This window comes from Eubalaena glacialis, chromosome 6 (genome assembly GCF_028564815.1).
Source record: "Eubalaena glacialis isolate mEubGla1 chromosome 6, mEubGla1.1.hap2.+ XY, whole genome shotgun sequence".
Classification (NCBI taxonomy): domain Eukaryota; kingdom Metazoa; phylum Chordata; class Mammalia; order Artiodactyla; family Balaenidae; genus Eubalaena; species Eubalaena glacialis.
The window spans coordinates 61,035,954-61,063,837 of NC_083721.1; the positions used below are offsets into that span (position 1 = coordinate 61,035,954).

At 36.9% G+C, this 27,884-nt stretch overlaps 1 protein-coding gene and 1 non-coding gene across 4 annotated transcripts in view; both read right to left on the bottom strand.

The window, feature by feature from the left end:
* The window catches only part of SPICE1 (spindle and centriole associated protein 1), a 71,257-nt gene that overhangs the window by 43,172 nt on the left and 201 nt on the right, over window positions 1–27,884 (bottom strand). Inside the window, exons 1-7 of one of the 3 annotated variants that reach the window (XM_061193081.1) lie at window positions 27,396–27,455; window positions 21,436–21,534; window positions 18,704–18,751; window positions 14,525–14,668; window positions 10,297–10,378; window positions 9,370–9,476; window positions 6,201–6,316 (exon numbers count right to left, since the gene is read on the bottom strand). In XM_061193081.1, the coding sequence (XP_061049064.1) occupies window positions 6,201–6,316; window positions 9,370–9,476; window positions 10,297–10,378; window positions 14,525–14,668; window positions 18,704–18,751; window positions 21,436–21,534 (596 nt within the window). In that variant the 5' untranslated portion in view covers window positions 27,396–27,455. Of the gene's footprint in view, window positions 1–6,200; window positions 6,317–9,369; window positions 9,477–10,296; window positions 10,400–14,524; window positions 14,669–18,703; window positions 18,752–21,435; window positions 21,535–27,395; window positions 27,456–27,884 lie in introns of those variants that run through there. The other 2 variants (XM_061193079.1, XM_061193080.1) reach the window with 2 other exon arrangements.
* On the bottom strand, window positions 3,403–3,509 carry LOC133094209 (U6 spliceosomal RNA). The gene has a single exon (XR_009701422.1). It is a non-coding gene; the product is annotated as a U6 spliceosomal RNA (small nuclear RNA).

Consider the following 27,884-nt stretch of genomic DNA (forward strand, 5'->3'; position numbering starts at 1 on the left):
GGGAAGATCCCTCATGCCGCGGAGCAACTAAGTCTGTGCGTCACAACTACTGAGCCTGCGCTCTAGAGCCCGCGAGCCACAACTACTAAGCCTGCGTGCCACAACTACTGAAGCCTGCGCACCTAGAGTCTGTGCTCCGCAAAAAGAGAAGCCGCTGCAATAAGAAGCCCATGCACCGCAATGAAGAGTAGCCCCCGCTCACCGCAACTAGAGAAAGCCCACGCACAGCAACAAAGACCCAACGCAGCCAAAAATAAATAAATAAATATTAAAAAAAAAAGATCCCCAAACTAAAAAAAACAAACACTGATATCAATAGCCTTCATAACACAAACAACTAGTTAGAGGGTGCGATGGAAGAGAAAGCCCCATTTAAAATAGTAACAATAAACATTAATAAAGGAAACTGAAGATGACTCAAAGAAATGGAAAGATGTTCCATGCTCCTGAATTGGAGGAATTAATATTGTTAAAATGGCAATACTACCCAAAGCAATATACAGTTTTAACATGATCCCTATCAAATTACCCATGACATTTTTCACAGAACTAGAACAAATAACCCTAAAATTTATATGGAACCATAAAAGACCCAGAATTGCCACAGCAATCCTGAGGAAAAAGAACAAAGCAGGAGGCATAACCCTCCCAGACTTCAGACAATACTACAAAGCTACAGTAATCAAAACAGCACGGAATTGGCACAAAAACAGACATTTGGATCAATGGAATCAAATAGAGAGCCCAGAAATAAACCCACACACCTACGGTCAATTAATCTTCAACAAAGGAGGCAAGAATATACAAGGGAGAAAAGACAGTCTGTTTAGCAAGTGGTGTTGGGAAAGTTGGACAGCCGCGTGTAAATCAATGAAGTTAGAACACACCCTCACACCATACACAAAAATAAACTCAAAATGGCTTAAAGACTTAAATATAAGACATGATACCATAAAACTCCTAGAAGAGAACATAGGCAAAACATTCTCTGATATAAATCATACCAGTGTTTTCTTAAGTCAGTCTCCCAAGGCAATAGAAATAAAAGCAAAAATAAACAAATAAGCTTATAAGCTTTTGCACAGCACAGGAAACCATAAATAAAATGAAAAGACAACCTACAGATTGGGAGAAAATATTTGGAAACAATGTGACCAACAAGGCCTTAATTTCCAAAATATACAAACAGCTCATACAACTCAATAACAAAAAAAACCCCAACAACCCAATCAAAAAAATGGGCAGAAGACCCAAGGAGACATTCCTCCAAAAAAGAGATACAGATGGCCAATAGGCACATGAGAAGAAGCTCATCATCGTTAATTATTAGAGAAATGCAAATCAAAACTACAATGAGGTACCACCTCACACCAGTCAGAATGGCCATCATCAAAATTCTACAAATAATATATGCTGGAGAGGGTGTGGACAAAAGGGAACCCTCTTACATTTTTGGTAGGAATGGAAATTGGTGCAGCCATTATGGAAAACAGTATGGAGAGTCCTTAAAAAACTAAAAATAGAATTATCATATGATCTAGCAATCCCACTCTTGGGCAAATATCTGGACAAAACTATAATTTGAAAAGATACATGCACCTCTATGTTCACAGCAGCACTATTTACAATAGCCAAGATATGGAAGCAACCTAAATGTCCATCGACAGATGAATGGATAAAGAAGATGTGGCATCACACACACACTAGAATACTACTCAGCCATAAAAAAGAATGAAATAATGCCATTTGGAGCAACATGGATGGACCTAGAGATTATCATACTAAGTAAAACAAGTCAAACTGAAAAAGACAAATATCATATGATATGTAGAATCTAAAATATGACATAAATGAACTTCCATGAAACAGAAACAGACTCACAGACACAGAGAACAGACTTGTAGTTGCCAAACAGGAGGGGAGGTGAGAGAGTGATGGATTGGGAGTTTGGGATTAGCAGATGCAAACTATTATATACAGAATGGATAAACAACAAGGTCCTACTGTATTTTATATATATATATATATAAAATATCCTGTAATAAACCATAATGGAAAAGAATGTGAAAAAGAACACATATATGTATAACTAAATCACTTTGCTGTAAAGCAGAAACTAACACAACACTGTAAATCAACTATACTTCAATAAAATAAATAAATTTTTGAAAAAGAGAGAAGCCACTTTTGGCCTAAGCCATTTGGTGATCTAAGCCTGACCACAATGCTTGCCCTTGAACCAGTCTCAGTAGTTAATGATCTTAAGGGAAGTAAGGGAATTCAGTAACAAAGAAAACGCAGTCAAGAAACAAAAGTTCAGCAATAAAACGAGTCCTAATTGCTCCTCAAGGGACATACATAACAATCTGATACAGTTTTTGAGCTCTGCAGGAACTAAGGCCCCCACCTAGGTGGAAGATGGAATGATGATGTTGACCCTCCTGACTTCAATCAACTAAAGCTTGGACTCTGTCATCATTTGTCCCAATTCTATGCTGAATTCTCCTCTGCTCAAGCCTCTTCAAGAATATGCATGTACTCTTAGCTTAAAACTTCCCCAATTTTGCTGTTTGGGGAGACACTACTTTGGGAAAGATCCCCCGAGTTCATCTTACTTGCTGCCAGTAATAATAAATCCTTCCTTCTCTCAAAAAAAAATAAATAAATAATAAAATAAAATAGTAACAACAACAACAACAAAAATACTCAGGAATAATTTAACAAGAAATGAGGAAACCTATATGAGAAAAACATTAAAATACTCCTCAGAAACAAAAAGGTAGACATTAATAAATGGAAAAACATCCTTTGTTCTTGGATAGTAAAACCCAGCATAATAAAAATGTCAGGTCTCTCTAGTTAATTTATTAATATAATAAAAATATCAATAAACTTTTTTATGATGCTAAATAAGTTGACACTAAATTCATACAGAAAAATAAACGTGAAACAATCATTATGAAAACTCTGAACTGGAAAAGGCTATGAGGGAAGTCTATTAAAACAATATAAACTCTAATTAAAACAGTGTGGTATTGGAGCATGACTACAGAAACAAGGCCAGTGGACTAGAAAATTCGGAAGTAGACCCAGGTACACACGGTAATTAATGTACACAGGCAGAATCTCAGATCAGTGGGGCAGTAATAAATGGTGCTGGGGCAATTGGATACCAATTTAGGAAAAGATAAGAATCAGAGCCATACCTCATACCACATACCAAAATAAACTCTCAATGGATCAGAGAACTAAATAAAAAATAAAACCACAGAAGTATCAGAAGAAAACATGAGTGAATTCCTCTAAAACCAGTTTTAGGAAAGAATTTCACAGTATGATTCAAGATCCACGTGTAAAAACAATGAATGATAAATTCAAACTATATATATATTCTTTTTTTTTTTAAACATGGAATGCGTCACAAATCTGTGTGTCACCCTTGCACAGGGGCCATGCTAATCTTCTCTGTATTGTTCCAATTTTAGCATATGTGCTGCCAAAGCGAGCACTATATATATATTCTTAAATCTTTTACTTGTTAAAGAAATTCAAAAGACAACGAATTGGGAGAAAATATAACATATTACAAAGGTAAAAGACTAATATCCTTAATATGTAAAGAATGCTTACACATTAATAAAGAAGGACCAAAACCCTAAAAGCAAAATGGGCAAAAGACATGAATAGACAATTCACTGTAATGTCCCTTAAATATATGACAAAATTATCAATTTCAGTTACAAAGGCAAAGTAAAACTATACTGAGATAACATTTCTCACCTATGAAATCAGCAGAGAAGTCTGACAACACACTCTGGTGCAGACACTCTTGTAAGTTGCCAGAAGGAGTGCAAAGTACTACAACCCTCATAAAGCAGAATTCAGTAATTTTAAAACAAAATTACATAGCATTTACCTTTTAATCCCAAAATCCCACTTCTAGTAATTTACTCTAAATACACACCTTCAACCATACAAAAATACATATGCATAAGTTATTCACTGCAGCATTTTTTAATTGAAAAATATTGGAAACAACTTAAATACTTGTGTGTGTGTATATATATGTGTATATATACACATATATATACACACACACATATATATATAGCATTGCAAAACCTGGACAAAGATGTGCAAAAGAATGAAATTGGACCCCTACCTTACACCACTCACAAAAATTAACTCAAAATGGATTAAAGACTTAAACATTAAACCTGAAATGGTAAAAATCCTAGAAGAAAACATAGGGGAAGTTCATTGACATTGGTCTTGGCAACAATTTTTTGGATCTGACACCAAAAGCACAAGCAAAAAACAATAACTGGAACCACATGAAACCAAAAAGCTTCTTTCTGTACAGCAAAAGAAACAATCAACAGAATGAAGAGGCAATCTATGGAATGGGAGAAAATACTTGCAAATCATATATTTAATTAGGGGTTAATATCCAAAAATACATAAAGAACTCATACAACTTAAGAGCAAAAAACCCAAACAATCCAATAAAAAAAACGGGCAGAGGAACTGAACAGACATTTTTCCAAAGATGACATACAAATAGCCAACAAGTACATACATGAAAAGGTGCTTGACATCACTAATCATAAGTGAAATGAAAATCAAAACCACAATAAAAGGAAAACCAAACAAAAAATAAAACAAAAGTAAAAAAACAAAAACAACAAAGAAAACAAAAAACAAGAGAACCAAACAAAAGAACCCAAAAAAACAAACAATAAAAACAAAAGTAACAAAAACAAAAACAGAAAGCAAACTAAAAAAAAATCAAACATAAAACAAACACACAAAAATGATTTTTAAAAAAACCCCACAATAAGATATCTCCTCACACCTGTAAGAATGGGTATCATCAAAAAGTCAAGAGATAACAAGTGTTAATGAGGATGTGGAGAAAAGGGAACCCTTATGCACTGTTGGTGGCATTGTAAATTGGTACAGCCATTATGGAAAACTGTGGAAGTTCCTCAAAAAATTAAAAATACAACTACCATATGATCCAGAATTCCCACTTCAGGGTATATATCAAAAGGAAATGAAAATAGGGTCTCAAAGAGATATCTGCACTCCCATGTTAACTGCAGCACTATTCACAATAACCAAGATATGGAAACAACCTAAGTATATGTCAACACATGAATGGATGAAGAAGATGTGATTGACATACATAGATACATATCATATTCCATTGTATACATATACAATGGGATATTATTCAGCCATGAGAAAGAAGGAAATCATGCCATTTGTGACAACATGGATGAACCTGGAAGGTATTACATTGAGAAATACAAGTCAGACAAAGAAAGACAAACACTGTATGATATCACTTATATGTGGAATATAAAAAAGCTGAGGGGACTTCCCTGGTGGCACAGTGGTTAAGAATCCGCCTGCCAATGCAGGGGACACGGGTTTGAGCCATGGTCCAGGAAGATCCCGCACGCCGCAGAGCAACTAAGCCCGTGCGCCACAACTACTGAGCCTGCACTCTAGAGCCTGTGAGCCACAACTACTGAGCCCATGCGCCGCAACTACTGTGCCCGCATGCTGCAACTACTGAAGCCCACAAGCCTAGAGACCACACTCTGCAACAAGAGAAGCCACCGCAATGAGGAGCCTGTGCACCGCGACAAACAGTAGTCCCCGCTCACTGCAACTAGAGAAAGCCTGTGCAGCAATGAAGACCCAATGCAGCCAAAAAAAATAATAAATAAAACAATTTTTTAAAAATTAAAAAACTAAAAAATAAAAAATATATAATAAAAAAGCTGAACTCATAGAAACAGAGTGGTGGTTACCAGGGGCTGGGAGGTGGAGCAAATGGGAAGATGGTAAAAGGGTACAAATTTCCAGTTATAAGATGAATAACTTCTTGTGATTATAGCTAATAATATTTTATTTTATACTTGCAAGTTGCTAAGTGAGAAGATCTTAAATGTTTTCACCACAAAAAAGAAATGGTAATTATATGATGTGATGGAGGTATTAACCATCCATCACTTAATGCTATGATGGTAACCATTTTGCAGTATTTAAGTATATCAAGTCAACATGTTGTATGCCTTAAACTTATACAACATTATATGTCAATTATATCTCAATAAAGTAGGGGTGGGGGAAGAAATGGCCTTGGAAAAAAGGGAAGCATCTTAGATACTTATGCCGTCTATACTTACGTGTCTGCATTTGTGTTTGACTGAGAGCTTAGAGAGTTATCCAGCTCATTCTCACTTTCTTCTGACTGGCTGTTAACAGTTCCTTCTCGTTGGTCATCATCTACTTCATTAAGAGCCTTTATCAACATAACAATAAAATAATAACACAGATTGGTTATATACACACTCATCCTTTCTTTTTGTCGTAAGAGAAGAAAGATCCCTCCTTCTAAGGCTAATCCCTCCACATGTGGTCTAGAACCCAAACCCTCTTACCTCCTTCTAGTCCATCAATTGCCCCTTCTCTCTCCTGCATCTTCAACTTCTCCTTACTGGCTTCAGCTCATCCACATTGAAATCTAAGTCTCTGCCATCTTATCCGGACCCTATACTCACCTCGAGCTACCATCTACTCTTTCTGTGCAACAAACTTCTTGAAAGAGTTGCCCGCCACTTCTCATTCACCATTTACGCCCTGCAACTTTGCTTCTGTCCTGCCACCCCATTTAAACTGTTCTCTACATGGTCAACATCAACACACCTGTTCCCAAATCAAATGGATATTTCTGTGTTTGCCTTCCTTTACTTCTGACTCATTAGACATCAATGACCACTCATTTCTTTCCCTCAAAATCTTCTTTTGAGGAAAATAAACTTTTCTTTTCCACTTCCATGATACCATATTTTCTTGGTTTTTCTTCTTTTGGCCATTCCTTCCCAATCTCCTTTATTGGTTCTTTTCCTACCCTTCCCTTTTTCTGATGTCACTCAAGGTTCTCCCTTTGGACCTTTTCTCCTCTCATCTGACTCATTTTCTGTATGATTATATCTAATTCCAATGTGCAATTACGAGCCAAATGCTGTTAATTTCCAAATTTCTAGCTTCACTCAGATCCCTCTTGAGCCCTCAACATTTATATCCAACTGCCTAAAAGATATCCCTAGGAGAACATCCTATACACATATACTCAACATGTCTAAAATTCATCATTTTCCTAAGCCTGTACTATCATTCTTCCAGAGACCTTGTTCCTGTCATATTACCAAGACCATAAACAGCATCACTATCTACTCAGGTTCTCAAGCCAGCAAACTGGAAATTATCCTTCTTCCTCATCCATCACATCCAATCAATCACCCAATCCTGTCAATTCTATCCCTTCTTAATCTCTCCAATCTATCCCTCTTCCCCTCTACCTCCTTCCCTACTGCCACTGCTTTGGGTCAGTCCTCACCACTTCTCGCTAAGATTCCAACCTGAGTCTTCTAACCAGATCCTCTCATCAGTCTTGTCCCTCCCTCCCCAATCCATCTTCCACATTACTGTCAATTTCACCATGACTGCGCTCTTCTTAAAATCCTTTAGTGGCTCTACTCTTGCTTTCGGGCTCCTTAGCCCTTCGTGACCCAGCTCCTTCTTGTCTCTCTAACCTTGCCTCTTGCCACTTCCCAACCTTCATCATAGAGACCATGATCATTTGAAAGCTAACTTTTTAATAAGTGCCAAAACATACATGGCTTTTGGCTAGGGATATGGCTAATGGACTTTGGCTATTAAAAATATGTGTAACATTCTACTTAATTGCCTTTATAAGTAGAAAACAGTATATTTATATGATTCTGGACCTTGTAATTCCCTAGGATCATCCATCTAATTGATGATTCTCCTTTTTTTCATAAAAGATACAAATAACTTAGGAAATTGCATTAAACAGGTACTGAGACCTAGTCATTCTTAAAAAGTTGATTTATTTTAGTATTAAATTCTTCATGGGCTTTTAAAAAATGTTTCCAATCTCAAAATTCTAAACATTTTGATTAATTAAGAGCTCCAATTAGATTAAGATACAGCTAATAAATGTTTTACTACTATACTTTTCCCATGTAACTAGTCAATAAATTCAAAGTTTCTTGGGTAGCTGCTTTTTAAACACACTAATACATTAGAAGGGACAAAGGTATTTTTAAAGAAATATTCAAGTCTGTTCCATAGTGACTAATTAACTGACTTTCAGATATAGTCTAAAATATTCTTTTTGGGCTTCCCTGGTGGTGCAGAGGTTAAGAATCCACCTGCCAATGCAGGGGACAGGGGTTCGATCTCTGGTCCAGGAAGATCCCACATGCCGCAGAGCAACTAAGCCCGTGCACCACACCTACTGAGCCTGCGTTCTAGAGCACCGGTGCCACAATTACTGAAGCCCGCGTGCTCTAGGGCCCATGCTCCGCAACAAGAGAAGCCACTGCAATGAGAAGCACCCAACGAAGAGTAGCCCCCACTCGCTGCAACTAGAGAAAGCCCACGTGCAGCAACGAAGACCCAACGCAGCCAAAAATAAATAAATAATATAAATAAATTTATTAAAAAAAGAAGAAGGGACAAAGATTTAATGAAGAACTAACATCTGGTATTATGCTCAACACTTTACATAACCTATCTGAGCTGATCCTCACAACAACCATAGCAGGTATATTCTATTCCCATTTAACAAAAAACTCTCTGAGCCAACTCAGATACCTTGAGAAATCAACTCAACATCGAACAGCTAGTAAGTAACAGAATATGAACATAGATTCACCTGACTCCAAAGTGGGATGTGGAAAGACTCTCTTGCTGTTTCCATATTTGTAGATGGTGACACGGTCTTTTTTTTTTTAATTTAATTTTATTTATTTTTTATACAGCAGGTTCTTATTAGTTATCTATTTTATACATATTAGTGTATACATGTCAATCCCAATCTCCCAATTCATCCCACCACCACCCCCCCCCCAACTTCCCCCCTTGGTGTCCATACGTTTGTTCTCTACATCTCTGGGTGACACAGTCTTATGGAGCCAGACAGCCTAGATTTGAATGCCATCTCTCATGCTAACTAGCTATGTGATCTTGGACAAGTTACTTAATTTTTCTGAGCCTCAGTTTTTCCATCTGCTAAATGGGGATAATAATAGTAACTACCTCCTAGCTAAGCACTCAATAAATGTTAGCTATTATTATCCAGTCCTATCTTGTTTAATACAAGCATTACTCACAGAAAGTGCACTATGCTTGAGTAAGAACAATTCTAGCAACCACAACTTGGTATTTAGATAGTAAAGCTTTTGAAATGTTTACCACTATGCCTATCTACATCAACTTAAACTGAATTTCAGCATGAGCATTATGGCTGTGAGTAAAGCACGTTACCTGAGGCTCAATAACAGATTCACTAAGGATGGCCTGGGTGACAGGGTCTTGATTTACCACAATGGGACCCTGAGAGGAATCAGGAGCCATTGTTACATTTGGAAACCCTGCAGAAGGAAAATAAGTCATGATGATTTTGTTTCATTTAATTAAATTGACTTCACACATACTATACACTGCCATAGGTCTGAATTATCGTATGAAAATCTTAAATAATAATAATAGCAACTCGCACTTAAATAGTGCTTACTATATGCCAGGCATTGTTCTAAATGCTTTTACATATATTAAATTATTTCACCCTCACAAAATCCTATGAGGTTATCAGTATCATTATTTTACATATGGGTAAACTGAAACTCAGAGACGTGAAGCAACAGGCACAGAGTCACACTAGTGAGCGGCCAAGCCAGGATTCAAACCTTAAACTAAAAACTAATGATCTGTTTTTAGGGATTAAGATAAACAACAGATTATATACACATTAAAGTGAATAATGTTGTGCATCTCACAAGAGGCAAAGTTCCTTTTAGAGAGACACTGAAGTTGCTTTAGGTTTCAAATTAAGCTTCACTCAAATTACATACAAAGCAGATACTTTAATTATATGGTAATTTAATATTAATAAGCTGAAAATGAAATCATACCTTAAATTATGAAATCTTATACACTTCACAAAATATTTTAGTAAATAATGACAATTTACCTTTCCTTAACTGAGTAATTTGTAATAGTTAATATTCTTAGTGAAAAGCAAATAAATTATAATAAATCTATGTCTAACAACTCTTACATGCTATCCACCCTAGAACACATGTGATAGAAATAATATGATGCCTGAGAAAAGATTTTAAATTCTTCCAAATAGCCAGGTGTGGGCTATGATGAATAAGATAAAGAAACTTTTGTTTGATGTGACTACTTTACCTGTGCGCCTACGAGGAAAATCAACAAACAGATCTTTTGCTGTAGCCATCAAATGATCAGATTTTTCCAATACATCTTGCATCTGGTATTGATCAGAAAGAATCTAGACACATGTTAGTGATAAATATTATTATTCAGAAAAAATATATATACTTAATAAATCACAAAGGAAAAGTCCATACAAAGGCAGGAGCTTAAAAATAATCTCAAATCCTTCAGCGGCAATATCATTAAGTACCAGTAGATGGAGCTATTATAATAATTAGTGGATTTCAAATGCTTGGCTTTGATCCAAAGAAATACATTATTAAATTATGACCCAGTCCACACACAAATGTAGACAAATACCAAAATAAAAGCTTTGCTTAAACTTACTCTTTGAGAACCACTCTGATATTTTCTTTTTAGTGTCTATTCTATTTTTTCAAATGATGGTTGCAACCCACTAACTTGATTTTACAATCCATTAACAAGTTGTGATCCACAGTTTGAAAAACACTGATTAAACATGAATCTTTGAGCCATAAACTCAGATGTGTGACTCTGGTGTTTCAACCACTAAAGTGATTTCATAATCCACTAATGTGGTCATGACCCACAACTTAAAAAACACGACGTGAGATACGACTTTGGGGGCATTAAACAAAAAAGTGATGCTTCTGCATTTATAAACAAGCTCGATTTTTATCCTGGAGAAATGAGAACTCAAAAAATACCAATACAGCGGTGCCTCTGATTATACACTTTCAACTTAGGAACTTTCCCAGCTACAAGCAAGGATGCGCAGGCTAGAGTAAAAGCAAGTCAACACCCACCACCACCAGATCGCATTCTTAGGTTGAAAGGAGTCTCAAAATTGGAAATTTTCCAGTTTCCAACACTGACTCAAATCAAAACATCTGGTAACAAATGCTCTTACCAGAATTTCTCTAGACCATGGAAACAAGCATACAATGTGACCTCAGTTACTGTTTTAGGACATGAAGAAAAATAACAAAAGTCACATTCTGACTTTATCCCCCTTCTTCCCCTGCTAAAGCCAAGCAGGTTGGCTGGCTCTGTTAGGGAGAATAAAGTCCTGAATCTGTTCTCTCCACAAAGAGTAAGTTTTGGAATGGCACAGGACAAAGAGCACATTTGGAGTCAGAAGGCTGGCATCCTAGGCCCTGTCAAGAGATACAAAAGTGTATACTAAATCTGTATACAACTCTAGAGATATTTGAGAATGTTGTTACAACTTAAATTTTCATCCCTGGTTAGCCATCTTGTAGCACATGCGATTAGAGTTTAGGAAAGAAAGTAAATGGAGCATTATAATCTACCACTTATACAAGAAAAATTATACAAAATATATTCCCTAGCAGCAGTTTTGTTTACTATTTCTAAAAACGGTATTGACTTCCTATCAAAATGAAGAGATATAAATTGAAAGAAGCAGATTGTAGAGGAATAATTTTATCATATCAAGACCTGATACTAATTATAATGAGGTCTCCAGGAAACCCACTGCCCTGCAGCCCTCTCCCTGCTAGTCCCTGCCCAGGCTCCTTGGGGCAGACGGCTTGAGTGGCCAGAGGTCAGAGCACTGGCTTTCTCCTGCTCTTTCTGGATTTCTTTATCACTCCTCTATGATAAAACTCATCCTCATGATAGGTAAATCCATCTCTGCAGGCCCATCTGTATATATTACTTCCGCAGATGGGTTTGCAGAGCACAAAACCAAACTTATGAATAGTACAACAGAATACATCTTGGATTTTCAAAAGATCAGTCAAGGTCCCTTCAAAAACATTATTAGAAACTTCTCATGCTAGCCGTTTTGCTCTCTGGTAATAAAAACCAGACAGAATTGGGAAAGTACAAAGAGACTAGGTTAGTTACTATACTTTTAAAATTTACAAAATCTTTATCAAATCCACCCTCTCTCTGACTTGGATTTGGACCCTTATTTGCTTGATTCCCATGGCATGAGTGGATCATACAGCAAATGATATCTAAGATTATGCTGGTCAAAGAGCTTTTCTCTTAATTTACGTTAATCGAGGAGCCCAGCTTCTGGGGGACGGGTCCTGGTAGCTCTAACACATAACGATAAAACCTAGGTGGATATGCACAAGGAGGACTCTTCCTTTGGTCCCCTCGCATACCTTATCACAGACATTACAAATATAGCAACACTGAAATAATAGATGTACGAATCCTTTGACTCAGCAATTCCACTTTTAAGAATTTATCCTACAAATATATTTATACATGTACTCAAAAACATATTCAAGGATATTCATTACATTATTTATAGTGACAAGGCAGGAAATAATCTGTGGGTGGCAGACACTGCTACTTATCCACCAATATCCTTTCTTTCTGTTTTCTCTTTAACAGCAGAACTCCCAAGTTAGCCAAGTACATAGCTAATTTCCCAACCACCCTTGCAGGTGACAGTGGTCACTTGATGAAGTTCTGGACAATGGGATAGAAGCCAGAGCTTCTGGGTGATACGTAAAGGGAGTGACATGCATTCTCTTCCCCACTTCATGCTGCCTGGGAAACATCTGAAGGAAGCTGGAACAGCCACTCCAAACTCACATATGGAAGCCCTGTAATAAAGGACCAGAGATCCCCCCTACCCACTACCATGTATCTCTGAGCTGTTCCATAAAAGAGAAATAGATTTCTATTTTGTTTAAACCAGTATATTCTGGGGTCTTTTTTTTTTCCAGATGCTTATACCATACTCTGATACACATCCCAAATGTCCACTAATAAAGCACTAGATAAATAAATTGTGGTATATCCATATACTACCTGGCCATTAAAAAAGAAAAGGTAGATTTCTAAATACTGACATAGCAAAACCTCCAAAATATGTTGTTAAATGGAAATGCCTAAATCCCACTAATAGCAGAGTTTCTCAACCCTAGCAAAATATTAAAAATTACATAACAACTGTCTTGAAAATACCTAAGTGGGGCCGCATCCCAGATAAACTGAATTAGAATACCTGAGTATAAATATGTCTGAGTCCAGATACTGGTTTTTTTTTTAATGGGAATTTTTTAAATGGAAATTAGAATCAGTCAGAGTTGAGAAACACTATGCTAGAGCATGAGGAAGCCGCATTACAGAAAGAAGGCAGAGAAATTTCACTCACCCTCTCTTACCACTCTTCTTCAACCCCTAATTCTACCACATCTACAAGGTATAAGGGATTCAGGACATGAGCAGGGGCCACTAGGGAGGGGAAACAAAAGCCCAGAGTCACCTCAAAGGGGCTGCCTTTTTCCCTGGCCAGATTTGGGTTCTCAGGCCTTTCATGGAGAATTACCATGTAACATTTAAATGTAGGTGACTTGCCTAAGATCACCAAAAGATACGTACCTCTAAAGAACCATTCTCTCTCAATCCACTGTTCTTTTTACAAGCTCATGTAAACATTTATTTGGGAGATATAATTCTTCCTCATGATATATAAAGTCATGACTTTCATATTTCACTAAGAAGCCTAACAAATTCCTCAAAAGACAGAATGTGACTTAAAGCTGCAGCAGAAGGTCACCCAGACAGCCAAGTGCCATAAGCTCCAACACTGAACAAGAAGAATAAGGGCATTTCTTTTACAATGATTTCAGCCCAAATAAAAGAAGGGTTTTACTGTAGCTTCTTCTTATTTTCTATATTATTTATTCCTACCCACTCTGATTACTGATTCAAACACCCTACATCTGACAAAAGATTAAGCCAAAGACAAGTGCCTTACTAATTTGTTGGACAAACACACATTTTTTTTTTTTTTTTGCAAAGTAATCTAACAGCATGGCTGTTGAACTGAGAAAAATAATTATAGCAGCTTTATATATATATATATATGGCATTAATTATGTGCCAAGGACTGTCCTAATCACTTTAGTAATATTTTATTACTGAAATTTCCTAATGATACAATCAGGCAAATACCATTACTCCAGTTTAAAGATAAGAAAATTCAGGCTGAGAAGTTAATAATTTAAGGTCACCTGGCTAGTAAGCTAAAGAGCGGGAATTCAAATCACGAAACTAGACTGTAATCGTCACTCTGCTCCTTTTTCCAAAGTCTACCTGTAGATCATTGCGTAAGGGCACAATAATGATTAGAGTCTCTCCAATGTGAATCAAATACATGGGAAAAGAGAGACACCTATTTACCTCTTCTTTTCTTTCTAACTCTACAGATAATGCAGTTTAGCATTACCTCCTTCATGAGAGACAATCTCCTTTTCTCAAGATTAGAAAGTTCCGGTTTCTGCTTCTTCCATTTTCTCTTCAAAGCTTTTTCTTGGAGCTCCCAGTGTACTAATGCTCTATTCTTCGATTTGTGTATTTCATGACGACGGATCTATATGGAAGAAAAAATATATAAAAGAATGTTTCAGGAACAAAGAACTTGCCTATTCAGATGGTAGGACAACCTAACCTAGTTCAACTTTTTTAATTTTTTCTAGTCCAATATATGTATATTATATATATATATAATATATATATATATATATAATATATAGTCACAAAATTTTCTCCATCTCCTAAATTTTCAAAAATGATTTTTTGAAAAACAAGTATCTAAAACTAGTAGACCTAGGGAGTTCCCTGGTGGCCTAGTGGGTAGGATTCTGGGCTTTCACTGCTGTGGCCTGGGTTTAATCCCTGGTCGGGTACTGAGATCCCACAAGCCATGTGGCACGGTCAAAAAATAAATAAATAAAACAAACTAGTAGACCTAGCTAAAACACAAAATGAAAGAATATTAATTTTTACTTCTTTTGTACAAGACTATCCAATAAAGTAGTGTTTTGAAAACTGCATCTTGGGACTCACTTAATGGGTGGTAAAATAAATTAGTGGGTCAAAACCAACATTTTTAAAAAATAAAATAGAATATAGAATAGAAAATATTAAGAACACATTGCACATAATAAAAGTTAAGAATTCTTTTGTTAAATTTTTCAGTTACATATGTGTGTACATGTACAATTATAAACACACACACACACACAGACTGAGTATGACATAAAAGGCACAAAATCCACTGAGTCATCTCTGGCAAAGGCACACCCATTCCATGATATTCACATCACCACCAAGAGCTCACAATGCAGTGCGTTTACAGCCCTGCAATGGCTGCATGTGGAAGTGGGTCCATGGAGATGCAGGACTCCAAGGAAGTGGAATTCCAGAAGCAGAAGCAGAGATATGAGCCACAGCTTAAGAGTTAGAAGGGAGGAGTTCACTAAGGTGGCTACGGAACAAAAGCAGATATTGGCTTTACAAGCACTCTAGTATTCAGAACTATGAATATGAACAAAACCTGTATGTCATCTGATAAAATGTACTACTGAGTTTGCACCATGTAAATATGAAACCAGTCCATTAAGAGACTAACAACCAAATATTATGTAAGGATTCTGATTCACAAAGAACAAATGAAGATGACATTTTTGAGACAATCAGGGAAATCTGAATATGGATTGGGATTAGGTAATACCAAAATATTAGTGTTACTTTTGTCAGGCATGATAATGGCATTGTGGTTATATAAGAAAATATCTATTTTTTTTAATGCAAACTGAATATGTAGGCACAAAATGACATGTCCTCTGGGCTTTGCTTTAAAATGCTCCAGTGAAGAAGCAACGGGTAAGATAAAGAAACAAGTATGGCAAAATTTTCATAACTATTATATCTAGGTGAACAGTATATGGGAGTTCTTTATACTTTTGTCGCTATTTTCACGTGAGTTTGAAATTTTTCAGAATAAAAATATTTTAAGTCAGTTGGGCATCATTATTATCCTCAACAAACATTTAATGAGTACCTACTACGATTAAGATTCCTAGGCCCACAAAGACGTATAAGATACTGCCTCTATCCCTCAAAAACATTAATAATCTGCCCAGAGAGATTGGACATATGCATATAAAGATAAATGACATGCATTAGATAGCATATACTCAATGCCTTATGTAGGTAGTAAGTACAACAACAGTTCAGAGAAGAAAGCAACTGTTGGGCAGCTTCAAAGAGTAGGACTTCAAACTTACTACAATAATCAAGAGAGTATGGTACTAGCATAACGACAGACATACAGATCAGTGGAATAGAAATGAGAGTCCAAAATAAACCCTTATCTTTACAGACAATTGATTTTCAACAAGGGTGCTAAGACAATTCAATGTGAAAAGAACAGTCTTTTTAATAAATGGTGCTTAGACAATTGGATATGCATTTGCAAAAGAATGAAGGTGGACTCCTACCTCACACCATACACAAAAATTAATTCAAAATGGATGAAAGGCCTAAACATAAGAGCTAAAACTTTAAAACTCTTAGACAAAAACATAGAAGTAAATATTTGTGAACCTTGGTTAGACAATGGTTTCTTAGATATGACACTAAAGCTACAAGTGACAAAAGAAAAAAATTAGATAAACTGGACTTCATGAAAATTTAAAACTTTTATGATTCAAAGGATACTATCAAGAAAGCTAAAACACAACTAACAAAATGGAAGAAAATATTTTCAGATCATATATCTGATAAGAAACATATCCAGACTATATAAAGAACTCCTACTACTCAACAATAAAAACACAAATAATCCAATTTTATTTTTATTTTATTTTATTTTTTGTGTCCCTCTCTTTATCAAGCCCAGTTCACAGTTGTCACATATTTCCTCCGGAAATTTTTAAATAACTAAGAGACTTGAAGAGACATTTCTCCAAAGAAGATACTACAAATGGCCAATAAATATATGAAAGGATACTCAACGTCATTAGTCATTAGGGAAATGCAAATCAAAACTACAATGAGATTCCACTTTATACCCCCTAGGAGAACTAAAACCACAAAGATGACAATGACAAATGCTGGCAAGGGATGTGGAAAAATTGGAACCCTCATACATGCTGGTGAGAACGTAAATGGTGCAGCCACTTTAGAAAACAGTTTGGCAGTTCCTCAGAAAGTTAAATATAGAGATATCATATGACTCAGCAATTCTACTTCCAGGTGTACACCCAAGAGACTAAGAGCATATGTTCACACAAAAACTTGTACATGAATATTCGTAGCAGCATTATCTATAACAGTCAAAAAGTAGAAACAACCCAAATATCCAACAACTGATAAATGGATAAATAAAACATGGTATATCCGTAAACAAAATAGTATTTGGAAATAATAAGGAATGAAGTACTGATACATGCTACAACATGGATGAACCTTGAAAACATTATGCTAAAAGAAAGAAGCCAGATATAAAAGAATACATATTGGGGCTTCCCTGGTGGCGCAGTGGTTGGGGGTCTGCCTGCCAATGCAGGGGACACAGGTTCGTGCCCTGGTCTGGGAAGATCCCACATGCCACGGAGCAACTAAGCCTGTGGGCCACAACTGCTGAGCCTGCACGTCTGGAGCCTGTGCTCCGCAACGGGAGAGGCCGCGACAGTGAGAGGCCCGCGCACCGCGACGAAGAGTGGGCCCCGCTCGCCGCAACTGGAGAAAGCCCTCGCACAGCAACGAAGACCCAACACAGCCAAAAATAAATAAATAAATAATTTTTTAAAAAAAAAGAATACATATTCATTGCATTTATATGAAATGTCCAGAATAGGCAAATCCATAGAGACATAAAACAGATTAGCTGTTGCCAGGGATTGGAGGGGTGGGGCATAGAGAGTGACTGTTAATGGGTAAAGGGTTACTTTTGGGGGAGTGATGAAAATGTTATAAAATTAGAAAGTGATGATGGTTGCATAACTCTGTGAATATACTAAAAAGCAATGAACTGTACACTTTAAAAGGGTAGATTTTATGTTATGTGATTTATATCTTAATAAAGCTGTTTAAAAAAACAAACAAACCTATCATAAAAGCTTTTTTTTTAAAGTAAAACTTGAACTAGGATAAGGAAGCAAAGTAAGATTTGTACAGGAGGAGAAGAAGGTAGGGAAACTGTTCCAAGTAAAGAGAATAGCATGAATTGGGGCTCAAATGTGGAAATGTACATGGCATGTTCAAGGAATAAATTATAATGTATGTTTGTATAGGGAAGTAATGGTAATTAATGCCAGTGATATCTACAGATAGGAAAAGACGATAAATGTGTACAGGAAAATACTGGACTAGAGAGCTCTGAACTGTAAACCAAACCTATCTAATGAAATTCTAACGCATGCTAACTGATATGCCTAAGTAAAATAAGGAAGCCCAGGACATACGCTTTTTGATTTTATATAGACATAAGCAAGATTAAAAATAACTGAACAACTTCTAAGAAGTGCCTCTGGTTTCTATTCTGTAGGTTAGAAGTATCAAGTATCAAATATCAAATAAGACGATAAACAAACAACTTAACTTTCGATAGTAAACTTACCAGATCTTCAGGAGTTGCCCGATGAACGGTTAGATCAGTTACAGTATTCTGCAAAAAAAAGATGGACTTTCTTTAAAAAGCAAAAGGTTTCTTACAAAATATTAGTATATGCTGAATTTTAATGGCTGAAAACGGATTCAAAATCCTGAGACCAAAAAGTCTTTCCTTGAGAATTAAATTCTCAATTTAAATATTAACATGGATTACTTTTAGGTGTCTTGTAGAAAATAACTGACTATTTTTAAGTGTCTCACAGAAATTAAGCACTAAATTCACCAAGCAAGCATACATTATATTAAAATAATGAAAACAACCGGGTAGTACATAATTCAAAACGAGTTAGTTTAACTAAAGTTATAGTTTTCAAACTATATTTCATGGAACAAGGCAACTCTAAAGATTCCTAAAATATAAAGTGTGATCACTACAGAGAGGTTCAATTTGTGCCCATGCCAACACCTTAAGCATAGAACCTATCATAACGAGAGACAAATTTTGAGGGTATTGTATAATTTCATAAAATGTGAAAACAAGTCACTCAAGTAAAAAGGCACTAAACCAAATGGCAGGGCTTCCACATTGCACAACTCCAGGTGGTTCCGCTGATATCACAGGCCATGTAAATAGTGCCCCTTGGAATTGTGCAGTGCACAGCCTGCACAGCTCTGAGTAGCAGCCCTGCAATTTGGTCCTTTCCAAAATGACTTCAGCCATTGTGTTATATAGATTTGGTAAGGCAGGAAAAAAAGCAATGCAGAGTTTTAATTCTAAGAGAAATACACAGAACTGAGCCTAGTGAAATAGCTTCTGATGTATTCAAAGACTTAACCTTTGGGCCACAGTTTGTATTTAGCTCAAGTCTTTTATATACTAAAACTGTTATTCCTTCCATATTGATTTAGAAAAGTACAAGATACAATGCTAAGATCATGAGAACTGTTTTTTTTTTTGTTTTTTGGGGGGTTTTTCTGGCCATGCCACATGGCTTATGGGATCTTAGTTCCCCGACCAGGGATTGAACCTGGGTCCTCAGCAATGAAAGGGCCAAGTCCTAACCACTGGACCACGAGGGAATTCCTGAGAATTGTTTTTAATAATCATAATAAAAATTCAGGCATATAAGTGATACACTTGGAATTAGTTTTCATGGGAGAAAATATAATTTCATTTATACTACTATTGCTTAAAACTACAGTTGACTCTTGAACAACATGGGTTTGAACACAGATCCACTTATGTGTTGATATTTTTCAATACATACTACAGTGCGACACGATCCACAGTTGGTTGAACCCATGGATGCAAAACCACAGATACGGAGGGCCAACTGTAAAGTTATACGTGGATTTTCGACTGTGCAGAGGGTCGGTGCCCCTAACCCCCATGTTGTTCAAGGGTCAACTGTATTTTCTTCTGAAATTGCCTTTAAATCTAATTTACAAGCCATTTCAGAAAATGCCTCAATATTTTCACCAAAACAGTATTATTCAGTTGATCTCTCCTTCCTCATTTACCATTCACACCAAATGACCTATAACTACTTTCAAGTTCCATCTACCTTCAAAAAACAAAGTTTTTTCCACCACTGGAGATAATATAAAGTAAATGAGGAAGGCTCTGAATGCAATTTCAAATAATGGTTTTCAATTATGTTTTGAGCAACAGCAGCCTATCAAAATAAATATGGAACTTCCCAAAGCAACCACTCTGAAGGGGACAACTTATGTTATCATGTGCATTTTTTCACCTTTTAATCAGTATCATTACCTTAGAGTCATATCCTTATACTATTTTATAGCCAATCACATGGCAACAAAGCAATCTAAACATAGAGAAATCCCCCTGCCCCACTTTCTAAGGCTGTCAGTTTGCCCAGGATACCTGGCTAAGGTGGTTGGCCACAACCCAGAAGGTTCTAAGTCCAAAAGAGTCCCTAAGATCCAAACTAGTCCCTGACCAGTTAATCTTCACAACAGAAAGTAAAAGTACCTAAAGTCTCATGGTCCAAACCAAAGTACCCAGCTCCAAAAGATAAAAATCCCCTTGATAATACCAAGTGGTACTCAGGGTAGGAGCCAGGGATCATGTCTCAGATACCTGAGACCTGTCTTACATCTTACAAGAACCTTTGTACCAAAATTGACAAATCTCGGAGATGAGCAAAAAACAATTCGAGGGGTAAGAGAGCAAGGATCACCCACTTTTTCAGTCAAAAATGTCACTCACATGATTATGATATCACAGGTTGCTATGGGCAAATCTAAAACATGTACCAAAAAATTTCAGATTTCAGGTTAAGTAGAGTTGCCTTAAAGCAGTGAGTTCTCAAAGTAGAGGTAGGGGGACTTTTTAAAAACACACTCCCCACTCACTTAAGATTTCAGTTCTTAAAAAGAGGTAGAGCTATAGCCTCAGCATGCATATTTTTTAAAAACTCCCCAAAGGCATCTGCTCTTCCCTCCAAGACCTAGGATATTGGATTGGCCAAAAAGTTCATTCGGTTAAAGAATACGTTGTTCAATAAAGTTCTTGGTGAAAATGAAAAATGTCTTTTATTTTTACTTAAAATGAAACAAACGTTTTGGCCAACCCAATAACATGCCCAGAAACCGATTCCACCGTATCGCATGCTAAGCCCCATTCAGAGCAACATCCTGAGTGACTAAGGTCATGTCATCACATTTATTCCTTCCATGTAATGTTATACTGTGTATTATCCCACCTAGACTTACATCCCATTCTTGCTTTACTGACATTTTCTTCTTCTTTACTTTCAGTGCTTTCCTTCCTCCTCCATGGGGACCATAACGGTTCACTCTGACAAATGACATCTAGGAGTAATAATCATATCAAATTTTAAAAATACATGAAAAACTAATAATTAATCATCACCAGAGAGGGAAAAAGATATCTAAGAAAATAAATTTCAAAACATCAGAAGAGAACTTTAAGTATAATGAAAGGAACAGGCTACCAAAAGACTTGGTTCTTTCACTTCACAATTATTAGAAAGTTGATACTGATAACTATGATAAAAGAGGTTTCAAATCAACAAATTAAATATATGTGATTAATAAAGAACCCTAGGAATGAAGCAAGTATGACCTAAAGCAGAGATCTATCTGACAGCAGTCATAAGCATTGTCATCTGTTACACAAATTCGCAATGAATAGAGGAAATGTCAATCACACGTGAACAATGTGAATGTAAGAGAAGGAGAGCAAGAGATAGTTGGGGTTCTTTTTTAAGCATCTAACACTCAAAATCACTACCAGACACATACGTACTTACCTTAAAATAAAGGTGGTTAAATTTTAGAGAATGAATGAGTTATGATACGATCTCTAGTATATTTTTCACATAATACTAAATGGGGGTGATTATTGATACTAAACTAGAATATGAAAATGGCCAACAGTTGCTTGGCACTTTTAAAATGCAATGCTAAGGACATTAGACTAAACATCATACAAAATTAGAAAAAGACTCACAGTGCCTGAACACTAGGATTTGAGGATACATATATGATTTTTAAAAAGCAACACATATACATGACTCCAATTCCAGAACTTCTTTAACACCTAAATAATTACGGAACTTTCCAGCTGACCCCGTTACTCCAAATTATTCTAAAACAAAGACTCTAGTATTTTCCTTAAGTACATCTATTAAAAAAATCATTTAGTCTACTGTGAATAAAGATGACTAAATGCAAGTATTTCTCAGGAATTGGCCCTCTGTCCTATAACTCTTAGCAACCACATTCACTCTTTAAGCATGGTATCTAATTTCAGAACGTACAATCCAGCAAAGGAGATAAGTCACATACAAGTTAGAGAATAACATTTAAGTGTTATCATAGTGATGGTGATGATGGCAATGATGATGACAGTGGTGGTGGTTATAATGATGGAATTAGCTACTAAGTACTTTCTTCAAGCCAGGTACTATTCTAAACTCTTCCCATATATTATCTCCTTTAATCCTCACACTAATCCCATGAAGTTTTTACTATTTGTTACTCATTTTACAGATGAGAAAACTAAGGGACAAAGAGTTAACTGACTGGGAAGGTCACACAGTAAATTGCAGAGCCATATATGCCATTTTAAAAGATATGGAATGGAATAGAACCAAGAGTCCAAAACAAAACTTTAAACTTATGGTCAGTTTACATTCAACAAAGGTGCCAAGAAACAATTCAATGGGGAAAGAACAGTCTTTTAAAGTAATGGTGCTGGGACAACTGGATATCCATATGAAAAAGAATGAAGTAAGACCCCCTACCTCACAACATGTAAAAAAAATTAACTTAAAATGAATCACAGACTTAAATGTAAGAACTAAAAGTACAAAACTCCTAGAAGATAACATAAGCATAAATTTTCATGAACCTTGGGTTAAGCAATGGTTTCTCAGAAATGACACTAAAAACACAAGCAACCAAAGAAAAAATAAATTGGACTCCATCAAAATTAAAAACTTTTGTGCTTCAAAGGACACCATCAAGAAAGTGAAAAGACAACCAAAAGAATGAGAGAAAACATTTGCAAATCATATATATAATAAGTTACTTGTATCCAGAATATATAAAGAACTCTTACAACTCAACAACAAAAAATCCAATTTTAAAATGGCTAAGGGGGCTTCCCTGGTGGCACAGTGGTTAAGAATCCACCTGCCAATGCAGGGGACACAGGTTTGAGCCCTGGTCCGGGAAGATCCCACATGCCGCAGAGCAACTAGGCCTGTGCGCCAAAACTACTGAGCCTGCACTCTAGAGTCCGCGAGCCACAACTACTGAGCCCATGTGCCACAACTACTGAAGCCCGCGTGCCTAGAGCCCATGCTCCGCAACAAGACAAGCCATTGCAATGAGAAGCCCGCGCACCGCAACGAAGAGTAGCCCCTACTCGCCGCAACTAGAGAAAACCCGCGTGCAGCAACGAAGACCCAATGCAGCCAAAAATAAATTTTAAATTTTTTTAAAAAAAGAAAGAAAAAATAAATAAATAAAATGGCTAAGGGATTTGAATACACATTTCCCCTAAGAAGATACTACAAATGGCCAATAAACATGTGAAGAGATGTTCAAGATCACCAGTCATTAAATGCAAATCAAAACCGGAATGAGATATTACCTTACACCCACCAGGATGGTTATAATCAAAAAGATGTAAATAACAAGCTTTGGCGAGAATGTGGAGAAATTGGAATCCCCATATATCACTAGTGGGAATGCAAAATGGCATAGCCACTTTGGAAAACAGTTTGGCAGTTCCTAAAAAAGTTAAACACAGAGTTACTACATGACTCAGCAATTCTAGTCCCACATATACAGCCAAAAGAATTGAAAACTTATGTCCACACAAAAACTTGGACATGAATGTTCATAGCAACATTATTCTTAATAGACAAAAAGTGGAAACATCCCAAATATCCACTAACTGAAGAAGGGATAAATAAAATATTGTATATCCATATTCTGTAATATTATTTAGCAATAATAAGGAATGAAGTACTGACACATGCTACAACACGGATGAACCTTGAAAATATTATGCTAAGAGAAAGAAGCCAGACACCAAAGGTCATACATTATATGATTCCATTTATATGAAATGTCCAGGATAGGCAAGTCCATAAAGACATAAAGTAGATTAGTGGTTGGGAGGGTCTGGGGGGAGGAGGAAACGGAGAGCCACTGCTAATGGGTACAGGGTTTCTTTTGGCGGTGATGAAAATGTCCTGGAATTAGATAGTTGTGATGGTTGTAAAACTGTGAATATACTAAAAAACTCTAAACTGTATACTTTAAAGGGCTAAATTTTATGGTCTGTGAGTTATATCTCAACAATGCTGTTATAAAAAAAGATATGGAAAAATATAATGGTTATTCAAAAAGGCTTTCTTATGTATTTTACTCTAACCACTTAGATCTTCGATTCACTTGGCAGAAACAAAGGGGAATCATAAAATGTCAGTATATCTAAATGATGAATTATGTATTCATTAAAATTATATTATGAAGAATGTAGGAAAATACATAGAAAGTTCAGTGTAAAAAGTAGAATACAGAACTGCACATATAGTATTTTCTCATGATGTTAATACACACACAATACTAATAAAGCACTTACCTGTGCTAAAAGCTTCACATTTAATCCCACAACCCGATGAGGCACATACTATCCTGAGACACACTAGAGCATAGTAGTTAAGAGTACAGTCTAAAACCAGACTGTCTGGGTTCACATCCCAGCTCTGCCACTAGCTGTAAAATGGAACTAATTAAATGCACAAGCTGCTCAGAACCCCTGCCCAGCACATACTAAGTTCTACTTAAGGATTACTAATGATTATGTCAGCAACAATTATTAACCCCCTTTCCCAAATGAGAAAACTGGGGCTTTTGAGATATTGCTCAAAGTCACATAAATAATAATGCACAGAGCTGGGAGCTGACACTCAAAACCAGATCTGACTAATTATGACTAATTATAATAATGCACAATCTAGAAAACATTACTAGAATTAAGTTATCTCTGGTTGGTTCTATATTTTCCAAACTTTCTACGATGAACTCATGTTACTCTTAAAATACTTTATTTCAAGTTATTTAAAATATTATACTTTTCCACCAGCCTCAATTCTGAAAAACCATCCCTGAATCTGAAGTACGCAAAGGTTAAGTTCACAATGGTGTAACAAAGCTGCTATCCTATCTCTGACCTTCCCTTCACCAACAAACTTCATGAAGGAGAGGCCTATTTCAGCACTTGTATTTACTAAGCCTCAGTTATACTTCAAACTTTTATAACACAGGAACCACCTATGCACTGAAAAGTGTTCTCTTGAACATCACCAGAAAGGTGACCATATTTTTCTTGACCAAAGATCAGACTTCGTGGTCTAACGAAGGGATTCTGTGCCATTTACAGGAACCAGGTATCATAAGGGAGCTATAGTTTACATGCTGAAATGTGAGACTATAAAGATAGTCTGATGGTTTACAGTGCCAAGATGTCAAATAATAAAATTAGCATAACCCAGAAAATCTAGGCTCGTTGGGAGAAAATCTAAAATACTAATAGCTTCCTAATTGCTAAAATTATTGGTCCCTTATTTCTCAGGCCCTTTCCATCTCTAGAGACGCCCACTCCTGGAAGCTCGCCCCTCCCTTGGCTTCCATGACACTCTTTCTCCTGGTTTCTCTCCTATTCTTTTCTCCTTGTCTTTTCAGGCTAAGACAATACTCACATACTATGTAATCAAGGATCTTCACTCAGTTCTATCCCAGTCTTCTTTTCTTTCCATTGGACACCCACTCTCTTTGTCCAATAATTGTTTTTGAGAGTCTACCACATGCCAGGCACTGGCCGGGCACTGGAGATACGATAGTAAACAAGTCTAACATGGCACCAGCTCTCATGGAGCTTACTTCCTAGATCACCAAGGGGAATTCACATCTTCCCTTAGTGATCTCACCTACTCCCTTGAGCAAAGCTATCCATGTACTGGGAACACAAACACACTGTGAAAGTTAGTCCCAAATCAAGGATGTGTACCTTTCCTCAAAACACCTAACACTCATTTCCAACTGGCTTCTGTGCACATCTCTCAAATATCTCAAATACAGTATGGTCAATATACAGCTTAGCATCCATGGCCCCTCCCCACCAATGTCTAGTTCTTGATATATAACTGGCTTGCTCAGTAAATGTCTGCTGAATAACGCTGAAGTACAGAATTACCGTTCTTCCAGTTGTTCCAGTTTAAAACCTTAGCATCACCTTCTCTCCCTTCTTGTCTCAAAGCTAATCAGATACCAGAATCTATTCATTCTTTCCCTCAAACATCTCTCTCATGTCCCCCTTTTTTCATCTTTACTATGAATGTTTTTGTCCAGGTTCTCATTATTTCCCCTAATTAATCTTCTTTTCACTCATTCGCTCGCCCACTTCATCAACCATCTATTATTTCAACAAGTATTTTGAAAGCACCTGCCAAGAGCTAGGCACCAGATACAGCAAGAAAGTGGAATAACTCTGGACCCTCACAGAGCTTAGCTTGTCCGACCACAATTAAATAAGTAATTGCAGTAAAAGGCTAACGTTGGAAGTAAATTCAGTGTCACAGAAATACCTAACTTACTCTACACAGTGAGAAAAGGCAACCTCCTCCCTCTAATTCCCCTAAAAATATTTAAGCTGAGAGCGAAACTATGAGTAAAAGTTAGAAGCTGGGGAAAAATGCTTCAGGTCGGAGTCGGGGGAGGGCACTTACAAAGGGTTTGAGAGGTTCAGTTTGACTAACAAAGATTTGAGAGGGTAGGAAGGCTAGAAAGAGGATAAAAAAGAAAGGCAGAGGCCAGATTATGGCCTTGTGAGCCACAGCAATTTGAACACTAACCTAAAGACCTATAGGAAGCCACTGAAGTGTTTTAAGCAAGGTCCGTTACGATGGGATTTAGTAAAACCAATATGGCTAGTGGAAAATTGATCAAAGGGAAACAAGACCTCTTTCCAAACACTATCCCTCCAATCACTCCTACCCAGATATATGGATAGGGTATAGCTCTCAAAACTTTACTTCCTTCCTCAAAAGATTTTAACAGCGCTCCCCTGCAGAGAGGAATCCAGCTCAGCTCGGCACTCAGACACTCTCCCCGCTCCGTGCGGCCCAGCTGACCTTTCTTTGCAGTCATTTCTCCTCTCACATCTCCCGCACATCCTAAAACAAAGCTCTCGCCTTCACATACAGTTCCAGCCGTTCCTTACGCTCTGCTTGGAACACCCGTCACACTTTCACTCCCTTTTCCACGGGGTTAACTCCCACTCACTCTTCAAAACTCATTCAGGCGGGCCTTCCTGATAAACCCTTTCCTAACCTTCAAATCGACTTAAATGACCCTCCCTGTCCCCAAGTACCCCGGGTAGTTTGTCTCTCTCCCACGAGGCCGGAAATTCCTTGAAAACTACATTAGGGCACCCCAATTTCTAGCTCTGCGCCTAAGTGCCCGAAAGCGGTGCGCACGCGCACACTCAGGATGCTCCTGGGGAAGCGCGCTAGACACAAACACACCCAGACAGGCATCCTGACACGCACACACACTCGCAAAACACATGGAGTCGCGGGTGCACTTTCTGTAGTAAGGATCCTCAAACCAGGCGCCTGGAT